Source organism: Enoplosus armatus, chromosome 14 (genome assembly GCF_043641665.1).
Source record: "Enoplosus armatus isolate fEnoArm2 chromosome 14, fEnoArm2.hap1, whole genome shotgun sequence".
NCBI lineage: Eukaryota > Metazoa > Chordata > Actinopteri > Centrarchiformes > Enoplosidae > Enoplosus > Enoplosus armatus.
The window spans coordinates 19,206,773-19,217,923 of NC_092193.1; the positions used below are offsets into that span (position 1 = coordinate 19,206,773).

An 11,151-nucleotide genomic window follows, 5' to 3' on the forward strand; every position below is an offset into this window, starting at 1 on the left:
AGACGCTAAAGCAGATATCAGACTGGATTAACAGGATATATATGTCAGCTTCTCTGTGAAGGTGTTATTTGAGTGTTTTTGAGCATATGAACAAATAAACCAGCCGGAAGAAGATGCACCTGATGACTACACACACATAGACATAATTTGGTATTCAAAAAAATGTAGCTTTCAGTTTTGCTGAGGTAGTCCATCAGAGATGGGATGTGTCCAGCTTCATCTGACAAAATGACTTCTGTCATCAAAAGTTACCAACATTTTACAACCTTCTTTTACTCGATCAAATCTTTAAATCACCAGTCATCTGTATTTTCAATCACCTTGGAATGAAAAGCACAACAATCTTGCAATTTTGTTCCGAAAACCTATGTCTGTCCTTTTTCAAAGGAGCCTCTTTATTTGCTGTCCCACTAGGATCCACCCATGCTGACTTTTCTCTGTTGGAAATAATTTCCATGTCAATATCATCTGCTCACAGTTTCCGGAGATATGGTTTTGGTCTCTTTAATGAGAAAGAAGATGAGCTCAGCCTGAGATCTGATGGGAGAGAGACATCAGAGAGCGTGGCAGAAGTGTTTGTCTGGGTTATTTTCTCTGTCCTCCCTTCCCTTTGTCTCCACCTCAGACTTTGACGATAGTGATGCGACTGTTGAGCTCAGCTTTGTAGAGTCCAAAGCCCAAGCACACCGGCTGAGTGAACGTGGCAGAGAAAGTGTGGAGGTGGATCAGGTTGTTCGATGGTCCCACCTCGGAGAAGGTGATGGTGCCTGCGCCGTAGTCCACGGCGACGGCAACTCGGCTGCCAGTCATTTGGTACGTGAGGCGGGTCTTCCGGCGGTTGTGCCAGGCAGCCAACTTCCTGTCGTGCTGCTGCGTCAAGCTCCACGATACCTGGACATTTAACAAAGGCATTCTGGTTGAAACTAAAGCTGGGACAAATAGTTGATTCATTGATTAGTTGATTGGCAGAAAATGAATTGGCAACAGTTAGTTGTTTAAAGAACCCCTTCCAGACATGAATTAAAACATATATACAAATGGTCTGCTAAGAACAGTAATGTGTGTCTGATAAGTTTTTTCAGCAAAAAAAAGGTTTAATGTCCACATTAAAATCTAGCTCATTAAAATTCCAGAATCTATGAATGTGCTGATTTTGTTCATTTCTAGAGTTTTCCTGCTGGACACAAGACGTCTCCTTCTTCACTGTAAAGTCCATTCTCAGTGGATGTGCACTGGTGGCCTCAAGTTTCTACATCCCACTTGTGTAAGTCACAAAGTAGACCAGGATTGGCTTCCAAACTATTTGTGATGTCACAAATAACATTTGTAGGGCCCGCCCCTTAAAATCAGATTTTCAATGAGCACGGAGAAACTTTCCACCTTCAGGAGATGAAAGTGAAAACAGCCTTCTAGTGTCAAACTCTGCACACCACTCTGCCCAGTGAACTTAAAACATCCAACAAGAAGAAAAACATATTTTTGCGTGGAGGGGAACTTGAAGTTATTTTTTAAGCAAAAATGACAAAAAATCAATAGTTCTTGAAAATTTGCTGCTTTTCTCTGTTTGACTAAATCCCGACATACATGAAGCATGAGACTTACACGTCGACTGAAGCTTCTCCAGCGTAACATTCCTCAAATTAATACATAATAATATTTTTGTCATGTTTTCTACATGGTTTGACTGGTGCTCTCTTAACTACGTCATCTTGCTGCGTTGCACCCTCTTCTTCTGCAATGGTTTAATGGACTGGAATCAACACCACCAGCTGTTTATCTCGACAAACCAACTCCAGGTTTGCAAGATTTGCATAATGGTAGCGGATGGAAACGCGTATTAATTCACATTGTCATGTACAAATCTTCTAGAGATTCCCTGCGCTGCATTTGGATGGAAGCCTAGCTAGTAGAGGAAACCTAGCTATCTAGCAATGTCAATTTTGAAACATTAGTATAACTGAGGAATTGCTGATTGGGTTGGCAGTCTCCACAAGCAATGGTGCTGCACCGTACATTGTGTGTCACCCATTAGAATTTGCTTCAGGGCACAGAAGGAAGATGGTTTTACAGTACAACACAGGAAGAGCTTTCTGTTGTTGAGCGCAAATGAATAGAGACAGAGATTCTCCAATGACAGATGACTGAATGAGGAAGAGTTCAATTGATAAATCAGTCAAAACAGCCTTTTCATTTTCACTGAAGCCAGACAAAACAAACCCAGAGTGATGCCAGGGAAAGGTTCGTAGGAAAATTGGTCAAAACACTAGCACTAAAAATACCACTGGCATAAAACAGAGGCTCCCACTCATTTCATTTGTTTACAAAAACAACAAATGAACGCTAAAAATGTGACATATATCACCTTTAAATGATTAAGTGCTATTAGCCAAACCAACTACTGTAGGTGCCATATATACCTTGTTGTTCCCAAAGGCGTTGCTCTCTTTCCCCTTCCGTCCAATACTCCTATAACAGACGCCGATATCCCAGAATCCCTCGGCCTCCAGCTCCCAGTAGTGAGTCCCAGAGGAGAGGGTCTGGACGGCGAGGACCTGCGGCCAGTGGTCGAAACGTTCTGGGTGAGCAGCACAGGGCAAGCGGCTTTTAACCCGCGCCACTGAACGAAGGTCATCAGAGATGCTCAACAGAGGATGGGCCGTGTTAGTGTCCAGAGTCAAGGGACTGGTTACTGTATCAGGGGGAAATAAAACCAAAACGTAAATTAAAATATATCTAGTTGCTTGAGTTACAGTACTTCATTGACATTGCTTAATTCATACAAAAACAAAGTGTAAAAAGTTGTGGTTTTACGGAGGGTTACATGTGAAACTTTGGACAGAGCCAGGCTATCTGTTTCCCCGTTTCCAGTTTTTATGCTAAGCTAAGCTAACCCTCTGCTGGCTGTAGCTTTGCATTTAACAGATAGATATTGGAGTGGTTCCAAAAGCGAATACGTGTATATTCCCACAAAATGTCAAACCATTCCTTATAGAAAGTTACATGAATGGGGCGGCCGTGTGTCACCCATCTGCCACTCACAGAGCTCCCTCTTGAGTCCACTGAGGCAGCGGAGGGTGGCGGTGATGAATTCTCTGTACTTGCTCTCTATGTCCTCCAAGATGTGTTTCCTGTCTAGACTGATGGCATCAGGGGTGAAAATTGGGCTGTTCAGGTCGGCTAGTAACCTAGAAGACAAGGGCACAACACATACTGCAGCAGGAGGACCTCGTTTTAAGGAGTAAGCACATGTAGATTAAAGGCCGGCGTAATGATATAACTGCATGAATCTGTCACCTCCCACATACATATAAAGACTGCTTACCTACAAACATCAACATATCTAGGGACATGGCCTACGGTCTACCTAAGGACCTAACGTCACACAGTGTCATTGACTAGTTTCTGGACTTACTTTGTGTCATCTGATTGAAAGGCCTGAGGAAAGAAGAGTTGAGGGCAGCTGAGAAAAACGTGATATAAAACGATTCATTTACAGAAAGACTCACAAATGTCCCTGTGAATCTGCCCAGCTGGATAAGAAAGTAAACAATGTCCTATAACAACAGACAGTTTAAAGGCCCTAAAGATATTTTCTCTCCATCAGCGTCTTACCACTGGTGATAGAGTCCTACATGAACACTACACTTTCTGCCAAAGTTACAGTAGTTATGGTTTCTTCTCATCAGAGATTAGTCTGTGCTGTTATGTGTCTGTTATCTACTCACTGGTTTGGACTGTTCGGAAAATGGCGACATCACATAGTGCGCTGAGCAGGATTTAGCAACATCTGAATCAGGATCAGATGACCATGAGTTGTTTGCTCATGGTTGTTTGCCACTGCCAATCAAATCTGATCAAACCACACCCATACAGTCCAGATGAAACAGATAAGCTGAGTTCAGTTCCGTTCAGTTTCTGCCAGATGAGGTGAAATATGCCACATAGAACAACAGGGCTAGCAGCTCTGTACTTTAGCACAGCAGCGCTTTGAGCTAAATTCTGCTCACAATAACAACATTAACATACTGGTGTTTAGCAGGTATGATGTTGTACCATGTTCAGTTTATTGTGTTAGCATGTTAATATTTGTTAATTAGCACAAAACGCAGAGTACATATGAGGCTGATGGGATTGTCACTTTTGATCATAAACCAAATAATTGGACAAATTGAAGGTTTGACCGGATGATGGTGTAAGAGGAAAAGTTCAAAAGGATCACCAAAGTAATTACAATTCCTCCTGAGTTGGCATAGCTAAAAATGGTTAGCTGAAGGTGGACTGACTCAGCTGGGTTGAGATATTCTGCTTAGTACATCAGCAACTTAACTGTGTCAATGGTTCATTTCCACAACGGAAAGCACTGTGTCTTCATTATTCATAGCGGTTACTCTACTTACACAATAATGTAATTCCAATCATGACCAGAATTGCATGCATTTCTATGACCTAGCTCTCAACAAATCTGGCAATGTGCAGCAGAGTGTCGGCTCAGCACCATGTCTTACCCAGATGAGCAGGAAGGGGTCCGTCTCTGCCAGCAGCGAGGACAGGTAGTGCTGGATGCTCAGTGTCTGGCTCATGTCGTCTCTCACCTTGGAGCAGTCCTCATGCATATGCTCTATGACCTGCTGTCTCTCCTTCTTGGTTATGTCCCTCATCGCGACCACCAGCTTCTGCACCTGGACCTGCAGGTCTGAGCCCAGCCGCTCCACCTGGGTGTCATCCTGCTTCACAGAGTCCTGCAACCCATCATGACAGATTGGTTGGTTGGTGCCAGATCAGTGATTGAGACATAATCAAACCGTCTGATCCAAAAAATCATCAGGCCGGTCTGAGGGTTACACATGGAAAGGATCTAGATTTGTGACCCCCTCTAAGTCACAACTTGTCGCATTTCCCCTGCAGTTTAAATAGTTTTACTCACCGCCATGGTGGAATCAAGACTCTCATGCTCTTTGAGGATTCGCTCTCCAACTTTCAGCTTCTCCTCTGCTTTTATGAACAGGGTCTGGAGAATGACCTGTGGAGTCATAAACATATGAGCAACCACACACTCACGCACGAAAACACATACTTTATAGTCTTCCAGCTGACCTTCAGATCCTCTTCCACCTGTCTCAGCGCCTTCACTTTGTGCAGAGCGTGGCCCCCGTCCAGCAGACAGTCACCACACACGTACACCCTCTCATCGGCACAGTAGTAGCGCAATATCTCTGTGTGTGTCGAGCATCTTCGCTGGGAGAGGTCCCCCAGCGGATCCACCAACAGGTGGGTGCTAAACGCCGGCCTCTCCAGATGGGGCTGGAGGTGTTCGGCACACAGTGACACCTCACACCTCAGGCAGGTCTTTACAGCAAGCGGTGGCTGTCCTTCCGCTGCCCCGGGAGGGCAGCAGTCACACAGCACTTCCCCATGCTCCTCCTGACACTGGGGGCAGGTAAAGCGACTTTTGCCCTCCCTCTGGCCGCCCCAGGCCTCGCGGATGCAGGCGGGGCAGAAGCTGTGACCGCAGGGAAGGGGGTGGGCTTGGCTGAAGACGTCTCGGCACACAGAGCAGGTCAGCTCTTCCTCCAGGGACGCCATAGTGAACAGCAGAAGGGTTCCTGATGAAGGCTACTAACTAAACAGCGGATTCATACACAAGAGAGAAATCAAAAACACATTGTTTAAACTACATAGAAAACCTCCTAACAACATCCACAGATGCTTTGGATTGCAGTCAGTGATTGAACGTGCTGAGAAAATGTAACCAGACATTATGTTGTGGGCCTGTGCAACACCAAATGAATGGCAAGATTTGCACAAGTTGCTGCTGTTACATGTAAGAAGTGCTAATGCCGCGACGTGTAATAAGACACAGCTAGTATTGAGCAGAGGAAGTCTTTGTTTCACTCCAACTGTGCACCAGTAATCCTGTCTACTGGGCGTTTGCCTACCGTGCTCTATGAATAGAATACTTAACAATGTAACCACTACTACTGGGAAAATGGACTGAGGGTGGACAAAAATAAACGAAACACCTCATAACCTAAAGTAAGGTGACACCAGCACCACAAACAAAGGCCAAAACAATTACCATGAAGTTGAATCAAGACCTCTTTAACGCATAAACTGAACTAAACTAGTGTTTAATGAGACTATTTGGTGGAATGTAACCATTTCATTTACTGAGTAAATGATGAATATGTAAAGAAAAATCCGACTTGGTTATCAGGGTAAAGGGTTGTAACACTGACCCTGTGAGCATTAACCCAAGCACAGGGGATCAGGAGATCATCCTTGGCAGCTTGTTGGCCTGATTTACTCTGCATGTGCTCAGTTTTTACATGTTTAGTATATACGCTCATCTCAACTCAATTTAATGAAAACTTTTAAATAAATGTATGGAGCAAAAGTGTTCAAGAGTTCTCACCTGTTGGTGTCCTGGCGTTTGCAGACTGTGGCCATCGGTGAGCGCGTGTGTTATGTGCGGTTAGTATGTTGACTGTGGAGGCTAATCCCATCAGATTTACACACACACACCCCCCCTCCTCACTGTCTGCTTCAACCATGGCACTGGACTCAGAGAGGTCACATGACCCTGAGATGGGGGGGGGGGGGGGGGGGGCATGGGGAAACTTATTAGATAACTTTGAAATATTTAACATGATCTAGAGTAACTTGTACGTGCTTTTATCTCTAATCAACTTGACGATTCTATTGCTTGTCCATGAATCACTGAACGGTTTAGGTCCAAGATCCTTATCAGATCTCCTGATCCAGTACAAGCCTTGCAGACCTCTCAGGTCAGCTGGTTCTGGATTACTGGCTGTTCCCAGAGTCAAAACTAAACGTGGTGAAGCTTCCATTAGCATCTATGCTGCCCAAATGCCATCAAATTTACTAGTTCAAAAGAGGGACCAGTATTTTTTTCAAAGCCCTTAAAAATCACAAAAACAAGCTCAGGCTGATTCCTTAAAACAAACAAAGGCAACAGATATAGAAAGCAGCAAGGTGTACAGCAAACACAGAAGCTCAGGGTATTCACTGCATGTAGAGAGACTGAATTGTTTTAGAGTATACACTGTACATGTATCATTTGCACTTAGACACAGGTGTACAGTTTCACAGGTGCATGTTTTAAGATCGGTCTACCTGAGAGGGCCATTTGACACTTGTGCCTCGTACCTTTTTTCCAATTGAAAAACAGAAGCTTAACAATCTTCAGTGTAAGCGGTCGGAAAAAGGTTGAAAATGGTGACAAAAAAAACAAGCAAGGTTGGAACACATATTTTAATTTTTGTCAAGGTAACGTCTGCCCTGTTGTTTTTCCCTAGAGAAATGCAAAGTGAAAGTACTGAAGAAGAAAGTGGCGAGTTAACTTAACTGCAACAGTGTCATTCAAGGGATGTGACAAACTGCATGTATGAATCTATTGAGAATAAAGTTTTCAGTTGTATGTACACACAGCTAAAACTAATGCAGTCTAATGCAACAGTCCTGCAATAAATTATGATGTTCTGTTTTTGTTGAAACTGAAACTGAGAGCTGTTGATTCAACTGTATGACACTTTTTGAGTCTATAATATGTCTGACTAATATTTTGTCCACCTCATTTATACCAGTCAGAATAGACCAAAGTAGCCGTAAAGTTTGATCAACACCTCTCTAAAACAGTGCACATTATACCCATCACGAGGGCAGGATTCATTGTGCGGCTGTTCTGTTAGACTGCATTGGTTGTAGCTAGGTGTACCTAATAAACTGGCAACTGGGTGCATCTGTGGTAACAATAAATTACCACTGCAGTTTGGAATGCAATTCAGCCCGTTTGGCCTGTGGTCTGTGGAAATCACATAGCTATTCCTCTGTGATTAATCATAGTTTGGCTATGATGAAAAAATCAGATGGAAACCTCACATTAATAGTACAGCAAAGCAAAACTGTCAGTCTATTGCAATACTGTATGAAATAAAGGACTTCTTAAAACAAGCTTCATTATACACCTTACGTTGTTCACTTATACTTCCATACTTTACTTACTGTGTGGAAGTGTGGAAAAATTCATACGAAACAGATGTGAATCCGGTTTTTATACTTTTATACTACAAAACGACTTATCGAGGACCAATGAGACCAACTGTAAATCAAAGGCTCTAAAGACCACATGTTAAATGTGTTTATGGGAGAGAAGACACATCTGGATATCATTCTGGTCTTGAGTCATCGTGGAGCAATCAGCAGTATCAGCAGTCAGAGAATAAAAAGACGTACAGTATTTTGTAGCACATCTATTGCAGCATTGAATACTTTAGATTCAATTTAGACTATGACGCCACTAGGTGTGCCTTATAAACTTCCAGCTGAGCAACTGGGTGTAGATTCTTAATCTATTCATACTGTACATAAACTGTAAAATGTATCATTTATCTTTGGTGTAATGAAAGTATTGCACGTTTTATCGCATCTGAATTTGTGAATCTCCACAGTGCAAAAGCTTTTTTTCGGACAAATAAGGGCAACAAAGGAAGACCGCTGATCTTCTTCAGTTTAAAGTTTGACACATTGGGAAATATGCTTATTAGCTTTCCTGTGGAGAGTTAGACTCTACCGACGTCCAACAACAGCAAAATGACTGGGATACATGAAAATGCTTCACTTCTCTGTGGTGAAGACCCTGTCTATTACACAAACCCCCTGAGGTATTTATAGATTAGAAGATCGAGACCACTCTTGCGTCTGTCCATTAAATATGATTTTTGGTACAGATTAAACAAAGGAGATACAACGTGTAACACTGCTTCTAGTCTTTATGCTAAGCTAACCACCTCTTGGAGATTTAGGGGACTGGAAATTTACCACCACCTTGTTAGCTGGTGTTAGACATGACTAACTGATATGAATGAGTCAGTTTGCCGACTTTCTCAGCTACATTTTGAAAATGACCAGAAATTGTGACTTGTGGCCAAAGTTTTAAATGTATATTGCTTGTGGGTGGAAGCATGTTACATTCATTGTTAATGTGTATACTGTATGTACCGTCTGTGTGTAGGTTTAACCCTTAATTAATGGCATGAAATAAAATGAAAAATAAAATGTTTTCTTTTGTATTTTTCAGTTGAAATATGAATCGATGTGGTTACTATTCAACCTGCTGCTCTGTCTTTCTGCATCACCTGCTCGCCTATTTCGCCTTGTTTTGTATATTATCACAGTGGCACAGGTGTCATGTCTCCTCTGTGTTTGTTTAACGCATAACAAAATAGAGACCTGACTTCCCCCCAATATATTCATATTGTAATTTTCTCCGAGACAAATACTCCTGGTTTGCATAATTCCTCTCCTGTGAAATGGGCGGATCAAAGGTTACTAAAAACCTCTGACTGCTCCTCTGAATGACAGCGAATGACTTCAGTGCTCCAACAGGAGACAGAGGCAGGAATAATGCAGTGACACAAAGATGCAAAGGTAAGTAATTCAATTAAAGAAACTCAGCCTTCTGGGTAGTTCCTAAATATGTAATATCAGAGTATAACTGGTGTTGTATCACTTAAACAAAACATAAAAGATACCAATATTCAACGTGGAAGCACATTTCTGTCTATAAAATGTTCTCAGTGTTTTCATTTAGCCCTTTCCAAGGGTTAATTTAATGGTCATGTGTGAGTCATTAGTTTATGTGTTTGTTTTTGTGTCAGATTGTTCACAGGAAGTGACACTATAATATCTGATAAGCGCAACCTTATCAGGCTCGCTGCTGAAGCCAGTCAAGCTCTTTCACCATGAGTGGACACTATAATTAAGAAACAGCAAAAAATTCAACTTCGCTGTGAAGAACTGCCGAGCTGAAAGCATCGAGGAGGAAACTCTACCGACGTCCAACAACATCAAGATGACTGGGATACATGAAAATGCTTCACTTCTCTGTGGTAAAGACCCCGTCTATTACACAAACACCATCGGTATTGTGGTGGACTGGGTGATATTCTTTGTAGGACTCCCTGAAGTCTGCCTGGCCTGCTACGCTCTCTTGTGTCTACTCAAGATGGACAGAGTAGCTCCGATCTACGCCATAAACCTGCTCCTGTCGGATCTCATTCAGATCGGGATCACAGTTGTTTTCATCGTGAGTAGGTATTTCGATGCCACCTTCTACCCCTTCGTCAGGGCCCGCTGCATTGCACGCCTGTTTGTCCGCTTGGGCCTGACCTCCAGTTTGGGTTTCATGCTGCTGATTTCTGCAGAGAGGTATTTAATGGTGGCCCGCCCAGTGTGGTACCACACAAAGAACAGTACAAACTTATCCATCCTGATCTCAGTTTGCATGTGGACCCTTTCACTGGCCTACTGCACTTTGGATTATGTCTTCCTGATCAACACCAGCTTCTCCTTGTTTCTATTCTCCATCATTTGCCTCCTCCCTGCCCCATTTCTTCTGGGTCTCTTCACAGCCACGTGGAAGGCGCTCTCCAAGAGTATGGCCATGAGACATGATATGAAGAACAGGAGGAGAGTTTTAGGGGTTCTGAGTCTGGTGTTGGGGACGTACATAGTTTTGTTCTTCCCGTTCAGTTTCAGGAACCTCTGCTACTCTCTCAAAGGGGACAATGCCTCAGACGCAGAGGACTCTGTCAGGGATTTGTCTGGTGTTTTGACCAGTGCTCTGGTCTATCTGAGCCCTTTGATAGACTCTTTAATCTATATTTACATTAGGAGGGATATAAGGGACACAGTGGAAGCATTTCCCTGCTGCAGAGCACCTCTGATGAAGCTCAAAGAGGTTCAGGACAGGCTAAAAGACACTTCCCAGACAGAGATGGCTTTATAATGAATTGAAGAAGTAGTTTTAAAAAGGAAACTGCATCTGGAGGGAGTTTTTCATCACACTCTTTGTACTGTGGCTTGGACTGAATCAACTGTTTCTCGCATGATACGCCTAACTGCTTCACACTTCACAAACCAGAGGTGTCAATTCTTAGATCAGGGCCTATCTCATAAAGTAAGAAAAATTGAGTCAGCTGGAAAATATCACGAAGAAAACCCAAGCCATTATAATAATGCTTCTTAGGGGCACCAAACCCCTCAGCAATGTAAAAGAGCAGACTACTAAGTGCATGGAATAATGACTATTAGGCCTACACACAGGTGAAACAGGTGAAGTAAAGGCATGTT

General features: G+C 42.9%; 2 protein-coding genes across 2 annotated transcripts; one reads left to right on the forward strand and one right to left on the reverse strand.

The window, feature by feature from the left end:
- Positions 1 to 621: 621 nt before the first annotated feature.
- Positions 622 to 5,589, reverse strand: trim110 (tripartite motif containing 110). Its single transcript, XM_070919673.1, has 7 exons — positions 5,095 to 5,589; positions 4,925 to 5,020; positions 4,506 to 4,739; positions 3,413 to 3,435; positions 3,040 to 3,185; positions 2,418 to 2,689; positions 622 to 891 (listed from the first exon to the last, which is right to left on the reverse strand). Exons 1-7 carry the CDS (start codon positions 5,581 to 5,583, stop codon positions 622 to 624), a joined length of 1,530 nt encoding a protein of 509 aa, XP_070775774.1. The 5' UTR covers positions 5,584 to 5,589.
- Positions 5,590 to 9,439: 3,850 nt separating this feature from the next.
- LOC139296453 (proteinase-activated receptor 2-like) lies at positions 9,440 to 10,807 on the forward strand. Its single transcript, XM_070918853.1, has 2 exons — positions 9,440 to 9,447; positions 9,790 to 10,807. The coding sequence occupies exons 1-2, from the start codon at positions 9,440 to 9,442 to the stop codon at positions 10,805 to 10,807; spliced, it is 1,026 nt and encodes a 341-aa protein (XP_070774954.1).
- The last annotated feature ends 344 nt before the right edge of the window (positions 10,808 to 11,151 follow it).